Genomic DNA, 24,203 nt, shown 5'->3' on the forward strand with positions numbered 1-24,203 from the left:
GTGAGAGCGCATGTCTTACACATTCAGTAAGTTACCAACCCACCACTGAGCTATAAATGTTCCTCTTGTTTAAAAGGAAGTTAAGTCATAGATCAGTATGTCTCTACTGTCTAATATACAATGTCTAAAACGCATAATGTTTTATACATGTAAATTGTGAGTATATCTTGTCTGCTTGTCCTTTGTTCCATTTCAATTCCTATGCTAGTAAAAGGCTCAATGAATAACCAATGAACCTTTTCTTATATTGCTACAGGACATGGAGGACCACATGGCCTTCATCATCGCTGTGCCCACGACTCTGGCCATTTTCTTCACCATCTTCATCCTTGTGTGCATAGAGTCCGTGTTCAAAAAGCTTCTTCGCCTCTTTTCCCTGCTTATCTGGGGCTGTCTGGTTGCCATGGGTTACCTCTTCATGTTCTACGGCGGGATCATCTGTCCGTGGGACCAGGTGAGACTTGAGCGACAGCACTTTTTAATTGCTCTCAGTATCTGTCGGTTTCAAATGTATCTTTATTTGTACCCGTGCATGCAGAATCAAAAGAAAATTTTGCCATGCATAAAATGTGACGTCTGTCAGAATCGCATAAACATACGGAAATTGCTTTGATGGAAGCGCTAGCAGCGCCATTGAAAACCCAGCACAATCATGCAGATATTCAGCGTGCGGTGTCATTTTCCCTCAGTCATTTGCACAGTAATTCATGAATTTTAGCGCACAAGCTGCTCGGCGCACTGAATCATTCATTAGTTCATTGAACCCCACTTAACACGTTAGTCTGGCTAACAGCTGCGGCATGGCTTCAGCAAAAATGCCCGTTTTGCCATAATTATGACAATTTACACTATTTTTGTCTGCCCCTGAAATCGTAAATCAGGTATTAAACAGGCTTGCAAGGCTCTTAACGTTTGCTTTTTTGATGTGTTGGGTTGGGGAGGTGCAATCAACCAATCCGCCACCAACGGCATGGCAGAACATCCACGATTCAGTCATCCTTAATAAACAGCTCTATATATAAACCTGAGAAGCTCAGCCAAAAAAGATGGTTGATTTTTATTCCTGATAGAACATACAGTATATGTCTGCAAGACTTATTTTTTATTATTGTTTGCTCATCTGCAATACCTCTCTGTGACGTCCCCTGTCAGAAGTCATATAGATACAGTAATTTAGGCCTAGTCCACATGTACATGGGTATTGTTTTCTCTTCATTTAAAAAAAACCTGCGTCCACATGAAAACGCAAAAACATGCTATAAAGCACTGTCAAAAGCATGCCAAACCAACAGGTGGCAACCATAAAGCTGTGTTGGCCAATCAGAACCCTGGAAACAAAGGAGATAGATGCACGCATTCCAACATAATATGCCAAATCCTTTCTAAAAATCTTCACCCTGACACGAGTTCTCTTTGACCGGTCACTGCATTTGCTTACGGACGAACGGCCAAACCGCATAGAAAAAGCTGTGGTTTTGTAAATACCTGTGTTTATGTGGACAGGGCCTTAAAATGTATGTAAAACTGCATATTCTAAGACGTTTATTATTATTTTTTTACACAGCATATTTCCCAGATTTTAGCAGATGTCATAGTGACGTTCCTGTGTTATCTGGGTATGGTTTGGGTGCTGCCAGTTGGCCCGAGCAAGCCTTTAGTGCCAGAAGAAACTGTGTATTAGCATGCCTATTCATCTCAATGGCTGAAAGAAAGTCTTAAGGGGCTTTCAGATGATAATTATAACTATAAAATTGTTCTAGTTATAGGAGTATAGAGTTCACATCCCAACTTGTCGAAGTTCCTGATTCTCTGTGGATGTCCTTCAAATAAGAGTAGGGTTTAACCCTGGCATTCTGGACAAATTCACCCATTTGCCTCCTAATCATCCCCATATGTACTAATTGGCTTTGTCTCCTCTCTATCAATAAGCTGGTGTGTGGTGGGCGTTCTGGTGCAATATGGCTGCCGTTGCATCATCCAGGTGGATGCTGCACATTGGTGGTGCTAGATAAGATTCCCCCTTCCATGTTTTTTTAATGATATAAAAAAAACGCCTCCTGCCAGGAGTGGCTGCCAAGTGGGATGACCTCCCTTCTGGGTCTTGAGCTCTAGAGAGGGCCAGACAATCAATGACTTCATGTGACAAAACAAGTTGAGTTGGGACTTTCTGAATAAGCTAATTAAGACTCAAAGTACTGCAGAAAAGCACTAATTAGAAAGTTTCTTGATGTTTCTGGATGTGCATGAGGTGTTCTTACTATAAACTATAGAGTATTGGACATTGTCACCTACATGGATCGAGGTACTGGTGGAGATGAAAGGACATCATTGTTCCGCTTTAGTGCAGGCATCATTAATCCACAGCAGATTCTCCATTGGAATCAGCATTGAAAAGCCAGTGGCCTTTGTACATTGGACAGAAGAGAGAACATAATTGAGCCTCCGAGCCGGCAGAGAAACAAAAGGCAAGACCTTACTCACCGCACGCCAATCACCCTGAGGGCAAAAAGGCCCCTGAAAGCTCATAGCCCTTCGGGTCCCAGTATCCCACAATTCAGTGCTAGCAGAGATTGTGATTTAATGCCTTTTTAAAGACGCAAAAGTGCAATGGGGAACAGGTTAAGTGGAGAGAGTGAAGGAGGCAGTTTAAATTAATAAAGACTCGAGTCGATCATCTTTTACACTTTAAGGACAGGGCAAGAAAGGTGGATGCCTCTTTGTTTCTGTCACTGATACAAGGTGTAGTCCCTAATGTTTACTTTTTCATGGTTTAGATATTTATTTATTTAAGGTTCTCGTAAAAAATAATAATCTTTATCCTTGTGACAAAGTTAAACTCTTTTATCTGATGAAGGTGTAATTGAAAGCATAAACTACAGGTGTGCTGTAAGAAAGTTTCATGATGTCACATCTTTAATGTGTCTATTTACACTGAGTACAAATAGCCCGCCTTGTTGGCAGGGACTATTTTCACTAACTCCGCCCACCAACATGTGATTGGAATGGAGAAAGTGTAAGAGCGACACAATTTTAAACAGTGACTCCAGTGGTGAAAGGTGTAAATCACAGGAGACCAGAATTCTAATCCACCTCTTGCTGAAAACGCTTTTAAACACTTTTCTTTTACCTGACAGATCATAAAGACATTTGTTTTCAATAAAATAGATTAAAATTCATTTTTATTCATAAAGTTTAGGTTAAGGTTAGGGGTAGGTGCTTTAATATTTCAATAAATTGCCATATTTTAATAATTTGTATACATATAATGATTTGCACAATATTGAGATGCAAATAGAAAGTTTATCTGCCATTGTTTACAAGTAAATATATAACTAATATCCAAAGAAAATACATCTAGGTTATTGCAAATAGCATATCATTAAGATACCCATTAAGTCATATTTTATATGTTGGCCCAAATTCAAGAAAACGAATGAGACACGAAATGTTCTAATAGGGAATCCCCGTGGTTTTCACAGCCATGGCTGTGAAGCGCAGTGTTAGGCCAGATTCATATTATTCTAGCATCGAGATTAAATAGATCAACTTTTCGGAGTGTCGCGCACCCACCGCGGGACATTTGAAGAGAGAAAGATGCGCCACTGGGTTTTAGACATGAAATGTGAATCCGGCCTTAGGGCATTCTTGTCAACTGTGAGTGACGTTAATGGACCGTTACAAGATGGCAGACACGTCTAAGTGCCTGGAGCGCTAGTAATTTATATCTATGGTTTCGACAAAGATGTACAACATATACAGACGACAGTGAGGACGACATACACAGAGACGACAGGGATGACGACTGTAACAAAGTTTCGTAAAAAGGAAGGAACGAGGCAGGAACCGGTGAACATTCAACAAAACTTGAATCAAATCAAATAAACAACAAAAACGGAAGTAAAAGACCGGCAGCCACCTCATGGTAGACTGCCGACCATAAAACATAAACACAAACGTAACACATGTCCGGGCCCGGTCCTCTCTCGTCAAACACTCCTGTCGCTCCTCTCTTATGCTTCCTGAGCTCCTCCGTGAGAGATGCGAGACCGGTGCACGCACATCTGACACTCGTTATCACTCTTGTGACCGGCCTGGCGCCTTTCCCTCACAGCTCTCGTCCCTCCCTGCTCTCCACAACGACATATACATACGAAACTTACGTACATGCATACCAAAAACAAATAAAATACAGGCAATAACAGTAGACAATCAACACATTTTTGACACATTTGGAGCCCCATAATTTCTATCGCAGTTTAAGCTTAGGAATGTAAATGTATGTTGTAGTCGCCCCATAACACTTCACCGAAAACTCAAAAGAGGCATTGAAGAAATTGAGAAGTTGCATATTTAAAAAATAGGCAAATGTAAACTAGGGATTTTTACCTTTATTACTTTATACAGAGCTGTATTGATAAAGCGATAATGAAAACCTTTATTTGTTTGTCATTTAAAGGAGAGGTCCATACAGTGTTTAAATATTTAACATATCATTTTAAAATAATTGAAAATGTTATTTAAATTAGGAGCATTACAATTATTGGAGTATTCCTAGTCCTACTCGACCTTAGTGCTGCATTCGATACTGTAGACCATAACATACTTCTAGATCACTTGCACGATAAAACCGGTATTGAGGGACAGGCACTACAATGGATTAGATCTTACTTATCAGACATACATCAATTTGTTGATTTGGGAATCATCAAATCTGACGCAAGTGAATTATGGATTACCTCAGGAATCGGTTCTAGGACCCTTGCTATTCTCCATATACATGCTAACCATTGGAAACATTATTAAAAAAACATGCTTCCACTTCTATGCAGATGATACTCAGCTATATCTCATCAAGACCAAATGATTCCTCCCAGTGATCCAAATTGGCAGAGTGCATAGAACATATAAAACATTGGATGACTTGTAATTTCCTTCTTTTAAATTCTAATAAAACAGAAATATTACTTATCAGACCAAAGACTCACACGTAACCTGAATATTTCGGTTAAGAACCTGCAAGTTGAAGGATGTACTATTACTCCAACAAATATATAGGCGTTATATTAGACAGCAACCTGTCATTTCGAAATCACATCTCAAATGTCACAAAAACAGCCTTTTTCCACCGTAGGAAAAAGTGTTTTTGACGCAGAGAAGCTTATTCATGCATTTGGGACCTTGAGACTTGACTACTGTAATGCACTACTTACGGGTTGTTCTGCATCATCGAATAACAAACAACAGTTAGTTCAGAAGGCAGCTGCCAGAGTTCTTACCTGTCACGGTGTCGTGCCGGACGAGACAGACGAGAATGCAGGTTTTACAAAAAGACAGGTAACTTTAATGAACAGACTGGTACACGAAACGCAAGACTTTACACGACAATCAATAACCGACAGGGGAACAAAGGAAACACAGGGTATAAATAGTCTTAAATGATGACAATGATCGCTGGCAGGTGCGGGAAACGGCGTGATACAAATGACAGACAGGTGCGGGATAGCAAATGAGTCCATGGGGAAAAACCGGCAGGGAAACGGACGGGAGTGTTACATTACCAGGTCCAGAAAATACGATCACATAACCCCAATTTTATCAACCCTTCACTGGCTACCCATTTAGTATCGTATTGACTTTAAAGTTCTTTTAATCACTTATAAAGCCTTAAAGGGTTTAGCCCCTACCTACATAACAGAGCTTCTATCACACTACAACCCATCACACTCAACACCTAGAATATTAAATCCACAAAAGGGGGTCGAGCTTTCTCATACGTAGCACCAAAACTCTGGAATAGCCTTCCCGACACTATTCGAGGATCAGATACATTCGCCCAATTTAAATCTAGATTAAAGACACATCTTTTCAGCCAAGCATTCGCTTAATGTAAAATAAACCACCGGGAAATTGCATTTATTAGATATTATTTACTAGAATAATTTAACTTGTAATATAAACACCATGTACCCTGCTGTGTGTGACCTTTTTTGTGTTTTTCGTCTTTTCGTATTTTCTCATGTAAAGCTGCTTTGGAACAATGCACATTGTGCTACTGTATATACATAACATTGAATTGAATTGTATATAAAAGGTGCAATTTGGTTATTAAATCTTAATGTTTACAAATAATATTACTGTATATTCTTCTTTGCATTATACTCAGAAAGCCAATTGCATCACATAACACAAAGTTCTGTTTCCTGTTATTTGTACTAGTAGCAGGTCATAGGCACACACCAAACACAAATGACACCATTTCCTGAGAATTACCCAATTTAAAACAGCCTGAGACACAATGCACTCATATCTCAAATAAATTCCTATATTCCATTTTCAAAAGCAGAGCAGACTGGTTAACTGGACATTAAGATCCCATAAAGCACATAATCTTATTCATTATGAAAAAGTGAATCTGTTTAGGGAGCTTTATTTATCTAATACCATTGGTTGCTTAGGCAACCCTTGTGCTTTACAATATATTAAGGATTTCTTATACCAGTCACATGCCAGACACTATAAAGAGCAATATCCTAATGACATCATATAAAATGATTACTTGGATATACAGAGGTTTATTTGCATGGACAGGATGCATTGCGTTATGTTACATTTGTATTTCTATCCATTTCCATCCATGTCATTTGAATGATAAGCCACATTAATAATGAACAAAAATGTTTAATTAGACTTGTTAATATTTCAAAATACTTCAAGATTGGATTAATGCTACGTTCTTGAAGAAAAGAAATCCAGAAACCCCTCCAAATTAGCCTTTAATAAGCATTGCTTCATGTATGGTGGTCATTACTTTTCAGTGTCTATTGAATTCCAACAAAAGCTAAACCTCAGGAGTGATAGAAAGTCATCCAACGGCAATATAAAAGACGCATGAGATGAAAATTCCATAAAATATTCATTCATTTTAGGCTGTTTAATAATTAATGTAAAGATCTAAACATTTTAATAGATAGGTTTTATTTTCTGCAATATATATATTCTACTATATTTTTGATTGGATTTTGGGAGAATTGTTGTTAGTAGGCCTAGTTCACAGAATTATAAAAAAATATTATTTTATTTAAACATACCTAATAGTTTATTCAGAAAAAAAACTGAAAATATATTTAGAGTTGTTTCATAATTTTTGGGAGCTGTATTGCTAAGGCGCTGACAGCGAGTAAAGAGTTAACTGTCATGATTCCGCTGTCATGTCATGTTAATTCTTGGTCTTGCAGTGGAGTCATGGCATAGCCTTAGGGTTTTGTGTGAGAAAGACATGGCTTTGTGTTGATTTTGACTTGCCATGTGCTTTCTCGTGTCTCGTCTGTGTTTCCCGCCCTTGTGTCTCGTTAGCCTTCCCATTAGTGTCTCATCACATACACCTGCCCCTTGTTAATTATCCTGTGTTTGTTCCCCTTTAAGAGATCCACATTGTCCTGTGCTCGTTCATTGTATGTGTATGTTTTCCTAGTCTGAAACCTTTTATGGATTATCCTTGCATCCTGTCTCTAGTTCTTGTTACCTCGTGTTTTGGTGAGTTAGTCTTGTCCTTAGTGTTTTATTTTTCTCAGTCTAGTTAGGCCGTGTCCTGGTTATTATTATTTATCTTGTCTTGTTTTACCCCTTGTGGGTTTTTGTTTTGTGTTTATTTTATAATAAACTCTTTGTTAACCCCGTAATCCCCGTGTCTGCCTGCACTTGGGTTCTTCCTCATCCACGTTCTTGACAGTTAACAAAATACTTTTACTAACTACATTTAAACAAGACTAAACGTGATTTACTAAACATGAACTACAAAACTACACTAGACTTAACTAAACTAAAAAGACACAGGAACTCACCAAACAACCACAATGAACCAGCACAAGACAGAAGACACGGCGGCATTAAATAAGGGATCAAATCAAGAGGGGGACAAGTGTGGTGCATGTACTCGATAACGAGGAGACGAGAGGGAGGGCGGAAACAGAGACGAGACCGTATGGTAAGCCAAATCAACAATAATTGCCTCTCTCCACATGAATCAAGAAGTTCTCTCATGATGTGGCAGAATCATGACAGAAGCCCCTCCTTAAGGAGCGGCAACCTGACGCTCCTCAAGGCACAAACAAGACAGGGCAAAGACAAAGACAAGACTGTGACTGGCAACATGATAAATACAATACAGAACAAAAGACTCCAGGGGGAAAGTCCAATCTGGGGCAAAACCGGGGAACACAAGAGTCAAAACAAGTTCGGACAGGACAGCCGGCAAGACAGGACAGGATTGCCGGCAGGACACAGAGAGGATGCTGGCTAAATTAGTTAGAATTTGTCATTAATAATTTAGTAACTGATAGTTAGTTATAATTTACTAAAATGTGTTGCTACTTCGTTACACCCCAGCTTGTTTTTTTATGGAAACTCTCACCAGTTCTCTGTCAGTGCACTCGTATCTTCTTTTCTGTAGTTCTGAGACATAATGGTTCTGCTGTCACCCTCAGTGATTTACTGGGCAGCAGTGGCGAGATGACGAGAGAATGTTTGGGATTCTGCAGGTGTAATAACTGGTATGGTGCAGGTTAAAAGCACTGAATCGAACAGCCAGTCTTAATCCTGCTAACAGACCAGAACCTCAAGTAGACACGAAACTGGCAATCAATCGGTTCATGGGACAGATTAAACATTTAACCTCGACAATTCAGCTCTTCACAACTTTCACAACCCACACAAAACTGTTATGGAACAGGTAGTGAAGAACCCAAGCGCAGGCAGCGGGGATGAAGGGGTAACAGGATTTTAATAAATAATAACACAGGAAACAAAACAAAAACCCACGAGGGGGTAAAAAGCAGAGTACACAAACTGATAACTAAACACTCAACAAGACTTAACCATAAAACACTAAGACTGAAACTAAGACTGAAACAAAACACTAACACTGACTAGAATATACTTAAACGTATTTCTCAAGACCAAGGGTACTTTACGGAGCAGGAACAATATACAACGAACCAGCACAAGACAATAGACAAGAGGGCATTAAATAGGGGAACAAACACAGGATAATTACTAAGGGGCAGGTGAAGGTAATGAAACACTAATGGTAAGGCTAACGAGACAAAAGGGCGGGAAACACTGACGAGACACGAGAAAGCACATGGCATGTCAGAATCAAAACAAAGCCATGTCTTTCTCACACAAAACCTAAGGCTATGCCATGACTCCGCTGCAAGACCAAGAATAAACATGACATGATAGCGGAATCATGGCACAAAACTATGAATCGAGATCAAGACCATTTTTGTAGCTTTGTTACAATAGATATTGTTTCGATTCAGGTTTGTGGAAAATGGAGCTGCATTATTATTCAAGTTGAGAATGTTTTGCCATTAAGGCCTCTTGCTGAACCAGCATGGCTTCATGATGTTGGACTGTCCCCTCGTTGTGAGACAACGTGGGGAAAAGCTCCTGGGAGCCTCTGGGTTCATGTTGGCACTAAGTTTCTGTCAGGACCCAGGCTCTAACTCAGGTATCTGGTGTAAGAGACAGTTAATACACCAATTTAGCCACATGGGGGATCAGGTGGAGACCAGAAGATAAGGCAGACACAGCTGGTTCAGTAGATCAGTTTATTAAAAAGGCAAAATGCCCAAATGCAAACAATAGTAGTTCCAGAAGGCAGAGGAAAGAAATCCACAAAGTAAAATGGTTGTAAATCCACAAAGGCAAGGAAAGTAAACCCACAAGTAAAAAACTGGAAATTCCTCAAGATCCAAAAAGTAGAAATGTGTGCTACACATACAAACTTAGTGCAAATACACTCAGGGAAAACAAGGCATAATTCGAAAATTAAGTGAAAACCAGGGGTCAAAAGAGTGATAAAAGATCACACTGTTGGGGCTTATTTCTGCGATAACAACTAGCTGCCTGTACATTATCCCTTACATGAATTGCGTTCTGTAGAGTATTCCATCTGTTTAGGTCTACTGTAGACCTAACATGGCAACCTGTTAATAACATTCCATGCTAGGGGACCGCAGTGTTTATAAATAGATATACCTCATTCTAAGATATTAAAAACATAACGCTTTTTATACACCTCGGTCCACATAGTATGCATGTTATATTCCATTTCTGTCAATAGATCCTCCCAAAAACTACACTGTAAAACTTTGCTGTAGTTTTGTAGCAGGTTTAATTACTACTTAATACCACTCTCCTATTAGTATTTTTGGTAAGACTTTACTTAAAGCCTTGAGGGATTATTAAGGGTTATTACATGGTATGATGCATTTTAATTGTTCATAATGTTTGAATACATTGAAATGAAATTTCCTTTTAACGGACTGTGAAAGATAAATAAGAACAAATTCATCTTTCAATTCGCAAACAACTGGATGCAGGTGTAACACTGGCACTGAAATATGGAATTGCGCTAGTCTGACTCTTTTTCTGTTGAATTATAGCGTAATATACATTTATTGCTTTCTATTTTGCATAAATGTAAAGCTTTTTTTAAATCTGCATGGTGATAAGTTAATTTATCTTTGTTCTACAAACACACGCATGGATTTAGGCTTATTTTGTGTTATCTTAGTATACTATGTAACTGTGTTGAAAATCTGTAATAAGGAGACCACGTATATAAATGAATAAATATTGTTATGTTTCGGGGAAAAGAGAGAAGAACCTTTGTTGCCAAGTTCATTTGTCAGCCCGTTTCCTCATAGACAGTGAGAAAGCAAATAATAGATACTGTTAATATTCATTTTGTAATGCATTTAGTCATTTTCTGATTTCAATTGTATGACAGAACTATTGTAAAGCAAGCTTGTCAAATAAACGTTTCAGTCACGTGAGATTCGGTAAATCTTTACTTCAAATTTAGCCTTTTTTAAACAAAAACGTTTTGACATGAACATTTTGCCTTGTGTGCTCAAGCATAAATACATACTGGGGAATGATCATTAAATTATACGCACATGTTTTTTGTATTAAACGTAAATGTTAGCGCACACATAATTATAAAACATTTAGAAAAATAATGAATATATTTATATGCAATGTAAATTAAACAGTCAATTTATTGAATCACATAATGTGTTTACTTATACATAATGTGTTTATGTGTTTCTCTGGTGACGAAATGAGCTCAGAAAACGCTATTCATCGCAACATTTCATCAAACCATAGTTATATTCCTAAGGATCTTAGTTGATTCGAGCTGCTTTTAATTTAGGCAGATAATAGCTTGGTTAAATCTGGTTTGGCTGTTCACTCTTAAAATAAGTTGTTTAAACATGTAAAAACATGATGTTGATGTATAAAAAATTGGGGGGCCTGGTCCCCCGGTCCCCCGCTAGCTCCACCCATGCTGTGGTTACAATTATGTAAGTAAGGTGCATCACAGGGCATAATTAATACATTAAACTACTTTTATAATGCATTAAACATATATGCTTAAGTAAAGTGTTACCGTATTGTTTTCAATTTGAGTTAAACTTTACTTTAATCAAAATTAAAACACTTTGACCTTTGAGATTCAAAATGAGCAGGCAGAGACTCATTACTGGCATTAGCACAACAACAATGCAAAAAATGACATTCTTTGTGAACATTTTTGTTTTGTTTTCTACAAAAAAAAATTTTAACTTCTTAAATTAACATATATTTACATAAAAAGAAAAGTGACCTAAGCTATTTAGTCTTGTTTTATGAAAGAAAATATAAGAACTAGATAAGTTTATGTTTAAACAAATGTGTAAAGTAATTTACAGTAAGTTACTGGCAAACTGCTGCAAATGTTTTACAGTGTACACACTGGTCTTTTAAGCAATTTGTACAGTATATGCTGTCTGTGAAACATATTTCATTAAATTATATGGCTGGTTCCATGAAACAGAAATAATCTAAAACGTGGCTCACGCTCTGAAATTTCCCAGCTTGGCTCGTGAATATTTATCATGCGGCTAAATATTCGCTCCTAAATTATAAGGATCATTACAACTATAATGATTATGACCAAATTAGGGACTGCTATTTATAATATCAATCTAATTTCAATAGCTGCTACTCCCCATCTGTTTCACATTAATCCTTAACAACCAAAGAAGCTGAAATTTTTCTGAATGGTGTTAAAATCGACTATGGGTGTTAGATGTCAGGCTGACGCTCTGTGCTCTCTGTTCACAGGTGTCGTTTTTCCTCTTTATTGTGTTTGTGGTTTTCACCATGCTGCCGTTCTCCATGAGAGATGCAGTGATCGCTAGCGTCCTCACTTCATCTTCCCACACGCTAGTGCTTAGCATCTATCTCTCAACAACAAGCAACTACATCGAACCTCTCGTCTGGCAGGTAAGTCTCTGTGTGGGTCTTCATTTAGTTGGACTGGAATTGTGTGGGCTGTGAAAGGAACAGCTAGTGTCTAATAATAAATGGCCAAAGTCTCTGAGCACTAAAATGTCAGACCAAAGCATTTGTCTTGTAAAAGCTAGTGTGAGTTAATGGAATAAGAGAATATGAGTCAGAGAGATCGTTTGGCTGGAGGGGGGTTGATCTAGAGGTTATAGGGTTGCTGTTGTTTAACCATGACGTCGTTGTCATAGAGGGCACACTTTCCAGAATCCTTCACTGTCAGTCTGACTGTATCAAACATCATCATGGCCTTAAATGACACATTTTCTGGCAAATCTAGGTTCTCCAAAATCATTCAGTTTAGATTCGTGCAATTGCTAATGGTCTTCTTTCGTATATTATTTGACCAAGATTGGCCTTTATACACAAATATCTATGCACAATTGCAAAATTATATATTACAGTTATGAGTGGTGCTTGATAAGATGAGCATTATTATTTCTATAAGTGGGATTTTCACATGATGGAGGACAAGAAAATGTTGAGGTATGTAACAACTCCATCCATCCATCCATTTTCTTCCGCTTATCCGGGGCCGGGTCGCGGGGGCAGCAGTCTAAGCAGAGATGCCCAGACATCCCTCACCCTAGACACTTCCTCTAGCTCTTCCGGGGGGACACCGAGGCGTTCCACCAGCGTGTCCTAGGTCTTCCCCGGGGTCTCCTCCCGGTCGGACGGGCCTGGAATACCTTCCGGGGAAGGCGTCCGGTAGGCATCCGGAACAGATGCCCAAGCCACCTCAACTGACCCCTCTCGATGTGGAGGAGCAGCGGCTCTACTCCGAGCTCCTCCCGGGTGACCGAGCTTCTCACCCTATCTCTAAGGGATCGCCTAGCCACCCTGCGGAGGAAGCTCATTTCGGCCGCCTGTATCCGGGATCTTGTCCTTTCGGTCATGACCCAAAGCTCATGGCCATAGGTGAGAGTAGGAACGTAGATTGACCGGTAAATTGAGAGCTTCGCCTTGCGGCTTAGCTCTTTCTTCACCACGACAGACCGGTCTTAGCAACTCACAATGTAAAAACTGCACAATATAATAACTCTAATAAATACACTTGTTTTATATTTTCACTCCATTTTCAACCCACCGTTGGGTCAAAAAGGGATTAACCCAGCAGTTGGGTTACATTAGCCTTTCAAATGGTTTATATTTGACCCAACAATTGGTTAAAGCAAACTAGCATTGGTTATTTTACAAGCCAACTGGGATTGTCCTAGTCTCAGCCTCAGACGTCACGCCCACGATCGATTTTGTAAAATAAAACTCTATGAAATCCATGAACCTAGACCTCATCACATTTGGGGTTTGAAAATCTTGTTTTTAGAAATGTCTGAATGTGCAAAACATATTTTAAGTAGTTCTTATTATTAAGCATTGCCTATTTAATGTGATATAAAATGTGCAATATTGGCCCAAATACACTCATTTATATGATGCCATGAACTGTCATTGTATATAGTGAATAGTCAACGAGCCCCAGGCGCTTGTGTTCAGCACTGTTGTGAAATATAATGATAGACATGTTAGACAGTGTCTCTTACACTGACAGTTGCTTTTATATTTCTGTATGAGAAAGTGTCCTGGCATTATGTCAGTTTAGGACCACGTCACTGTAGATACACTAGAAATGGATGACATTGTCTGATCTAACTGATCTGTTTTTGGTCAAATGCAAAATGACAGTGTGAACGGTCTTCTTAAAACATAATTTTTCTTGGCATTGTAAACAGAGCAATACAGCTGCTGTAGATTCTGTCACATCTTCCACTGGAACAGTGATTCTCTTTCCGGTAGGAAAAAGACTGACAGGAAGTACAGTATGATCGCATCGACCTCAGTTCCTCTAATGATTTGTGTTTTCTCTCTGACGTTCAATCCATTATGAGCATTTTCGTAATGGCTCTTATGTAAACAAGGGAACACAATAAAAGCGCACTGGTGTATGGAATGGGTCAACAGCGTAATGAAGGCAGACTTGAGCGAAAGGTTAAACTGTGTTCTCAGTACGGTATTTTTCATAAATGTCAGGCTGTGACAGATTTCCACATGTGTTTTGAATGTTGAAATTGCATGCGGTTTATTAATTACAGTATGTGTATGTCTGTCTTATTTGGCTGTTTAATATACTATCAATATTACTTCGTACTTTTCTTTTAAGTTATTCATAGCATGGGACATTTTAAAGGGATAGTTCACCCAAAAATGAAAATCCCGCTAGTATTTACTCACCCTCTGGTTGTTTCATGACATTATAAATTTATTTTTTCTGCTGAAAACAATGGAGTATTTTTGGATGAATGTCAGTAACCAAACATATCTCATCCCCCATTTACTGCCATAGTAGGAAAATATATATTGTGTGAATCAATGGGGGATGAGATCTGTTTGGTTACTGACATTTTCCAAAGATCTTCCTTTGTGTTTAGCAGAACAAATCAATGTATACAGGTTTGGAACAAACAAGTAAATGATGATGACATTTTCATTTTTTACAATTAAAGAGACAGCGCTTTTCTCCTCACAAGCAATTAGGGCATGAAAGATATGTGGTGTACTGAAACTTAACAGACACATTATGTGGACCGCTAAGATTTGTGTAAAGTAGAAAAAAATCTCTAATTTAAATACCTAAATACCTAAAATACCAGTACATGTCCAAGTAAAGCAAACCCTAGTAAAGCGCCTTGTGTGATTCATTTAAATACTCTCCTCCTATAAAGTTTGCGTCTGACGAGGAAACTCCTATAAATGCAATAAGGCCAGTCGCACAAACATCTGTGTCCGCGCCTTTTCAGCGCTTATTTTCACTGCGTGTCTTTAGTAAATACAGATAGAAGTTTTTTACACAAAAGTTAATATGGCCCGTGTTGTTCTTAATTCAAGTTGGCATGAACTTCAGGAGTTTGTATAGAAGGCTTCATCAAATGCAAACGCTGGCCCAAAGTTTCATTCTGGTCTGTTAGAATAACAACTTATTTTATATTTAATTTATATGAATATTTACTCATAATAATATATTAGTTGAATTGTATTTTAATTGTTTAAAATGTATTCATTTAGAAATACTCAGACTTTGCAGAGGTCTACCGGCAGTTAAGTTTGGTCCACATAATGTTTGTTGATGTGGATTATGTGGATATTATTTTCCTTTATGATCATTGCCCTTATTCTACAATTGCAGCAAGCAGATTGTGTTTTTACTTTATACCAAAATAGAAACACATGAGTGTCGCCTCCGAGGTAGCTCCTATGACTTGTGAAGACTTTTCTGATTCCAATGTTTCGAGAGTCAGCAAAAAAGCCAAATATACACCTTAAAAATGAATTGAGATCAATTTATATGCATACAAAAAGGCCAGATTTACATTAAATGTAAATTTTGGAGCTGAATACAAGCACTTAAATATAGAAATACAAGGATTCGGTAAAAGTGGAGCTCAAAAAAGTGACTTTTCCATATGTGGTGCACTAGCGCATCCCCATCAACACTGTAAAAAACCTGAAAAATACCGAATTCTCCTGTAAACTTTCCCCATTTTTCTTGTAAATGTGTTGTCTTGTTGTCTTACCCAAAGTTAAAAATGATAAAAGACAGAGCAAAATAACCTATCATTATGATATAAAGTGCATTAAAAAGCAGTGTCATCAGTTTTACTAGAAGATAACAGAACTCTATGTGCGGTTGTATGCACTATGTGCAGGTGGTATGGAGCAGGTGTAAATATATTTCGTACCAACTAACATTTTGAAAATACGAAGATTTCATGAATCGAAAATTTACGTCAAAACGACTTTACGGACGATTTACACATAAAATCGTTCTGCTCGTGTTTCATGAATGAGGCCCATTCTCTCCGTCCACGCCATCATCTGCACCAAGCCCATTCTTTCATTCTTTCACTGGTGTTCTATTTAACCCCCTAGATAGTAACTCATGTCTACCTGTCTATTGATTTTCCAGTGCCTTTTTCATTTTTCTAAGCAGATCTCAAGCAGCTCTGTTTTTCAGTCTAGACTTAAACACAACGCACGTCACCAAGGCAACACTTTACTCACATGGTCCACGGGAACATAAAAATACTGGCTGTCAGGTTGTCCGAGAGCCAGCGGCATTACACTCAGGAATCAGGTGGTAGAAAGACGTAAATTGTTATTATGAGTTCGTCGTGCTGTTGTTCGCCCTCACATTTCAAATCTCAAACGCCCTCTGAGCAAAGGCACTTCTGTCAGACCTCCACCCTGTTCTGCTGCTGCCGTTGGTGAGCTTTATTAAACACAACCTTAAAGACCTTTCACATTAAGCTCTTGTAGTTAATCATGCTTTCCTTCCTCTCATTAAAAATATTGCAGCCTCTTTCGAATTAGGTGCACTCAAGATCTGCAGGTCATACCCTGTAAGTGCCTTCAAAGTGGCTCCAGATCCTGTTACCTTTTGGACATTTACTTCTGACATGATCAGCAAACAAAGGTCTCGTGTTAATCAGAGGCTGGAAAAATAATGAAGTTGCATCTGTGTGGGTCAGAATCAGCTTTGTAATTAAGCTTCTGTTCCCTACAGGTCCCTGTCTGCACTCATTTACAGTTACGACTGACCTCTTTCATCCTTTCATTCAGTTATTACTGAAGAGTTATGCACTAGGGCGACTCTCTAAGGAGCTGTGCTATAAAACTGTCCCAGTGAGAGTCGTGCCTGCCGGCAGGTGGACTAGGACTTATATAGTGCTGTTGTTAAAGAGGACGAGAGCATCTTTCTGTAAATAAATCCGCCTTTCGTAGTATCAGAGGCACAAAGGCATCTACTTCTTGTGCTGTTTTTTAGAACATCATAAATGTGTCTTTCGTGCAGTCCTGTTTCAAGTTTCAAGTTTATTTTCCATATGTACAGATATCAGTGACAGTTTACATTAAAAAGGTTATGTGATGGCATATGCAGTCTACAGCATTACAACAGTAAAAATAACAATAGTAATATACAGTAGACCTAAACAGAACGCACTTCATGTAAGGGATAATGTACAGGCAGCAAGTTGTTATCACAGAAATAAAAATAACAATAGTAATATCTACATAGAGTCCCTTCTCTGATGAAAATGTGAGTGGTGCTTGCCATGGCAAAACTTGGCACTGGGCAGTTACTAGGGTGTTGACACTTTAACCCACCAATGAATCTAACCAACCCCCATGCCTCTACGATGTTCTGATGCAGAGATATAGATCTGGCAAAACTGTTGATAAGATAATCTGTTTGGTTGCTATGGGCGTGGCCAATTGATTGTACTATTAGCTACGAGTAAAACAAACCAACCCTTATGCGATGTAGTGATGCAGAGATATAGGTATTGCTAAATGGTTGCTAGGCTAACCTGTTGGTTGCTATGGGTATGACTTGGCAGATACCAATTGATGATGCTCTGAACAAGTGAAACAACCCCCATGTCTCTACAATATTCTGATGCAGAGGTATACTGTAGGTCTTGTTAAATGGTTGCTAAGTTAATATGTTTTGTTGCTATGGGCATGGCTGTGTAGCTTCAATACATTCCTGGGATACTGATTGGTTTCCAAATGAGTCAAATGCGCTCACCCTCTTGTCTCTACAATACTGTGCTGCAAAGATATCCATCTGGACCATTTATAAAGGAAGTCTATGGGATCGGTTGCTAGGTTGCTGTACAACTTACACCTTGAGGTGCATTAAAGGTACATTTACACAACATTTTCTACAAAAAAATGTAAACTTGAAAACGGTGATACCATGCGCATGAGTATTACATGTTGAGTCATATAGGCACAAAAATGGCCGTTTGCAGGAATCCTTGTACTTAACATTTGTACTTTTACAAGTTCGCCGTGACAATAATAAGGTGGGACGGATTGTATACTTATTTGATGTGCTGTCCCGGGGGAGGGACCATGGTAATTCCTCCCGAACTCCGAGCACCCGGCCCTTGTCTAGGGAGAGGGCCCCTGGCCCAGTATGTGCCCAGACTCAGGTTGTTCCCCCGTTAAGCTGTGGTAAAAACAGGCTGACGGTGAGGAGTCAGGGTGGAGGAGGGATGCTGCAAAAATGTAGAGAGAAGGAAGGAGAGGTGTCTTGTCTTTTTGTGGGGGCTTCTCCCGAGCTGCTAGGATGACTGGTGAGATTAGTTATAGAAAGCCAGTCGTGTTGATTATCTGATTGGTCCGTTAAGTCATAGCAAGCCAGCCGGGTTCGATTTTTTCGCACATGCTCCTTCCGAACCTTGTTAATAAAACATCATGAAGTATACATTTTCTGCACCACTAAAACCAGCTGACCACTTTACAACCACTTCATTAACATACACAAAACTTTAAACACACATATGCTGAGAAAGGGCTTAAAAAGTGCTTTTGAGTTGAACCTGGGTGCATAGACACAAAGGGACCTCTCATTCTAGCGGTGTAATGCAACGCCAGGTGTGACGCCTGTTTTGCTAGTTTCAGTCTGAAGCAGTTATCATTTTCATATCCAGGGATTCAAGTAGGGTGACCATACATGTTTCCCGGACATGTCCTGGCCAGTATTTCAGGTGCGTCCTCCTTAATGGTGACCCTATTAAAATAGCAATACACTTGCTTTTGGACACGCCCTAAGTGCATCTGCGTAATATGCTTAAATGTTTAAAATGGGGCCTGTAGTGTTTTTTTACTAAATGACCTTGCCCAGCATTCAAAATACAGCGCCTTCCGTCGCTTTTGAAGATCTGTGTGAGGACAACGTTGTTACGTATCTTGAGCAGCATATTGTCCACCATTGGTTGTCGAGTACATACTGAAGGCTTAATAACCATCTCACCGTTTTCACACATTTGTGTTTTCGTATTTTACACAGAGACTCTAATGGGGTTGTCCTTGAAATGAATGTGTGATCTACTGTTGTTTCCAGAAAAATCTAAATATGAAGATCTCATTCTAATGAACAGGTTTGACTAATTTAGTAATTTCTGTGGGCACACGTCTGTTTTTTGCTTTTTATTTGACATATTTTTATTTTATAGAAACAGTTTGAGAAGGGCCATTTTCAATTCCAACATCTGTTTCAATTCCAACCTGTGTAGAAAAGCAAGATTAAAAAAGAAATGATTGATTCAGTCTAGTGTGAAAGAACTGGCGACACAGATGGCGAGTTTGTGAATTTAAATGTGAGAAGAATAATTATCACTTATAAGTATTAATGCCACAACATACACTTAATTTCACTCTATATAATACGTTAGATCCATCACAAAGATTAAATCCAGCAGTGTCATTTGCGCTTGTAGTGCGTGATAATTGTTTCAATAAACACAAATATTTAATCGGCACTGTCTTACTGTCACATTGTTCACAACGGGACTATGCGTACACATTGTTTTACTGGTGTGAATGAAGTCTAATAATTCAGGCAGAATCCTTTTAAACTCTGTTTTCTCTTATAAAAAGATTTGATGAAATATTTCACTCTTATTAATGGAGTTAAGCACTCAAGTATATTTTTATATATATTTCTTTGAGCGTTGTGAGGAGTGAGTGGTGCATTATTTTTTCTCTTAAACTAAGTTGTAGAACTCGTGTTCTATAACATATTTAATGTATGTAAAACATTTCTAGCGAGAACAAGGATCGACGGTGCACACTTTGATGATATTGTGGACACTGCCGATCTGGTGGTGGAGCGGTCCATTGGCTCTTAATAAATAAGCACATGTAAATGATATGCAGATGACATTATGTATAGTTAAACTAATCTCCATATATGGTAATATCAGGAAGAGATTGGGTGGAGATACACTTTAAGGGTGAAATGACCTTTATTTTGAAATAAAGGTTTCAAAATGAGACCCTTGGTCTGCATAAAGCCCAGAGCTGAACCAAACTGAACACCTTTAAGCCAAACACTCATCACCTAAACTCATCAATGACTTGTACATAGAGACATTTCAGAACAGACAAAAAACAATCATGGAAACGTATTTTACTTGAGTTTGTTCTAAATTGTTACATGTGACATTCTGGTATGGGAAGCCTGTCCAGAACCCCTTCCCTCATGAGGTACCTTCATAGAAAGACAACCTACGATGACTGACAGATTCAGACACATGATTTTCAACGATTATCTCTGCTAAATTTAGATCTGTCGTTTTCAATTTGTGGACGAATGTGCCTTCATATGGTGTTAAGGAGCTGTTATTGACTGTGTTCCTACTTGATCTAGATTGGTGCGCCATTGCCTGCAATTGATGATGTTTAATCTTCTGTCAGTAAGTGATATCAGCAGGATGTTCTAGATTTATTAAAATGGGAGACGTCTGCGCAGTCTGAGGTGAACTTTAATGACCACGTCTGCTGTTATTCACTGTGCTCACCTCTAAACTCAAATGGATGCCACAATGGAGAGAATCTGCAGATGAGATTGACCGTGTCAGTGAGGCAAATGAAAGGAATGTTCAGGTTTCAATACAGAGTTAAGCTCCATTGACAGCTGTTGTGGCATAATGTCGATTTGCACAGAAAATAAGTTTGATCCACCAGTTACAATGGAAGAGACGCTTGACCAAACACACAAAAAAGCTTTTAAAGGAATGCTATTTTTAGGAATATTACCATTTATAAACATTAAATGCACACAAACTTTTTTGATAGCACTTTAAAGCACCTTTACATTAATATTCATGAGCCTAAAGCATTCACTAATATTTTTTGTCTTTTTAATCATTATTTTATTGTATGCAAATTCAGCTGTTCCCAATCAACCCAATTATTCATACTTCACATGTGTCATGGATAATAGCAGAATGTTCACTTTGTTTTCATTCAAATATTCTGTGTACTTACTGACATTCTCTCAGGCTGACTTGGCAGCTGAAAGCTCTTTGTGGACTGAATCAAATTTACTTTTCCTGATCAATATCTTTTAAATCAATGTAACACTTGCGTTATCTCTCTCAATGCTTATGCTGATTGTATCTTACGGTAATGTGTTCTTTCCTCTGTCATTTGAAACTCAATCAAAAGCCATTTGGGTTTCTGTACATATTTTTCAGAAGTGCGTGTAGTTTAACAGTACACTTTTTAAGTGTATTTAATACACACAACAATACATTTTGAACTGTATTTTAATGATGTATTAAATACTATATACTGTAGCCTTTTACTGACTGCAAATTTTTACAGACCATTTTGGAAGACGTAACCAATGCTGGTCCAGAAGCACTTTGAATTTCAGGTTTGTATCCTCCTTCGGAAACCTTGAATCTCCATATTACGTGATTTAATTTTTTTGGCATACATCCTTAATATAAGTCACCCTTTATGTTTATCACCGGGATTTGCAAATATCTAACCTATAAAAAGTATTAAAAAGTGCTTGTCGACTTTTCAATTTTCAAAAAAAACTGCTTATTTGGACATCCAAGGTTATGGAATGATGGTGACGATATAAATGAATTCTTACAAAAATCAAAAAGGAAATGCTTTGCGACCAGTGTGGTCTACGTCTTCCAATGTGGTCTATATGTCAATAGCTCTCTCACAAATGCTTAAACCTGAGCAGAAAGGCAATGCCGGTTTTAACATATTTTCAATGTTTCAATGGTCTCTTTGACTGATGTCGTTTTGTGTTTCTCTAGATCCTGGCCAATATCATCATCTTCATCTGTGGAAATGTGGCCGGAGCTTATCACAAACACCTGATGGACCTGGCCCTGAAACAGACCTACCATGACACCTGCAACTGCATCAAGTCTCCCATCAAACTGGAGTTTGAGAAACATCAGCAGGTATCAGCACTTTCAGAGAGAAGAGGGAACAGTGTGCAAAATGGCATGGTGCTTGGTTAATGGAGAGAAAGGTAATATCGGCTAGATTTTAGCGTGAGTCATTCCTGCAGCTGTATGAAAAAGATCATTATATGCCGAAGGCAGACAGGGGAGAGTTGAATTGTCCCAAAATAGCATTGTTTTTCCTGTTGGATAAGGGTGGGGAGGAAGTCAACGCAAGGCCCTCCCTCGCTTGGGTCAGTTGTGCTCATTGATTTGTTTCATGTGAAGTAATGATAAAGTGTGTCTCAGTGGCGTCAGTCGAGTGGTGAAATATGAGTGTTGAGATAAAAGCAGATCGCTGGCAGCACTTCTGCTCCATCAGAAATGATCAGACACACTCAGTCAACAGACACACACCAGTGCTTTCTATATTATTTAAACTTTATTAGGGGTTTACCATAGAACCGTATGGTGAAAAGTTATGAAATTTGGCACACATATAGAGGACACCATCAACATTAATCACAGCAAAGTCGGTGTCTTTAACTCAAATATAGCGCCACCACCAGTTCAAAGTTCCACACACATTTTTGCTAGAGTCCTAGAAACTAAATTATTCTTTCACGAACCCTTCGATGGACGCAGATTTGATTGTACCATATGGCCTCATATTACATCACAAAATTCTGCAGCCATTTTTTATTTGTTGACAAAATCTTTTTTTCAAACTCGTCCTAGACCGTTTGTCTGATTTGCACCAAAAGTTAAATGGTCCAATATTGTCCTTTTTGTCAAATGTGTATTGTCTCTCACATATTTATTTTTGTTACCTGTGCCTTGTCACTTTTTTTAAACTATATGTGCACTGGAAGCTTCTATCACTAAGACAAATTCCTTGTGTGTACAAGAAGACTTGGCAAGGAAGCTCTTTCTGATCCTGATTTTGTATTTAGCATCTACAGACAGTGTTGGCAAAGAATTATTAGAATATTTTTGATTGGCCAATCCGTTGGCGTATCTACTTATTCGATGAAGAGTGCGGCAAAATAGACATGACCATGTGTATTTCCCTTTGGGCCATTGTTGGGCTTGACCCAAAAGGGTCAATTCATCCCAAAATCTAATTTGTGAGATTTTTACCCACCCACATGAGATAAACATGTTTTGAGACGTCCCGGTGTCTTCAGAGCACAAATAAAGATATTAAGGTGACATCTGAGAGAGTATCCACTCATAGTGGCTCAGTTGACAATACTTTATGTGTGAAAAACAAACCAAAATAACGACTTTCATCGATATAATCTCTTCTGGTTTGTCAGTCTATAGGGCGCATTCATGAGAGCACTTCCACACCTTTGGTGCGGGCGGACGCCTGCGTTCTGACCGACAACTCGGAAACGCAACTATATATGATACAAGCTGATCGCCGCAAAATGTCTGATGATTTTGATATTGAGGAAGACGTGCTCGACGCCAGAGAGGAGAATATATCGATTAAAGTCTTATTCTGGTTTGTTTTTCGTACATAAAGTATGGTCGTCGCATCAAAAAAATCTAATCTCATTTTGGAACCAAACTCTCTCTCTCTCTCTCTCTCTCTCTCTCTCTCTCTATATATATATATATATATATGTGTGTACACTGTGTAAATTATTTAGTAAATCAATTTATGTATTTATTATATTTAAATAAAAATCAATATGCACATTAAAATATGCATTATATAATAATACAATAATAATATTGTTATGACAAAATTAATATAAAATAATTTGATTGAAATTATGTACTAAAAGCGCACAATGTTTCACTCAGTGTTTTTTGACAAAGACACACATACACCTGTGTGCACACTGCGCAGTATGCGATGTGATTTGTATGTTCTGTGATCACGAGTGAGAATGGAGCTCATCAGGGAGTTCATCAGCCGTTAGTTGTTTCTGCTCTATTGTGAATCACGCTGGACTGATTCATCATTTGCCTCCTGCAGGGCTGCTCACTGGTTGGTCATTACAATCAGATCAGTTCAGCGTAGACCATCAGCGT

The 24,203-nt window shown here is 38.5% G+C and overlaps 1 protein-coding gene across 1 annotated transcript in view; it reads left to right on the plus strand.

Moving 5' to 3' along the window:
* The window catches only part of adcy2b (adenylate cyclase 2b (brain)), a 56,200-nt gene that overhangs the window by 11,862 nt on the left and 20,135 nt on the right, over positions 1-24,203 (plus strand). The window contains exons 2-4 of the mRNA XM_079485312.1: positions 257-454; positions 12,175-12,336; positions 22,026-22,175. Coding sequence (XP_079341438.1) covers positions 257-454; positions 12,175-12,336; positions 22,026-22,175 — 510 coding nt within the window. The remainder of the gene's footprint in view (positions 1-256; positions 455-12,174; positions 12,337-22,025; positions 22,176-24,203) is intronic.

This window comes from Barbatula barbatula (assembly GCF_947034865.1).
Source record: "Barbatula barbatula genome assembly, chromosome: 21".
Lineage (NCBI taxonomy): Eukaryota > Metazoa > Chordata > Actinopteri > Cypriniformes > Nemacheilidae > Barbatula > Barbatula barbatula.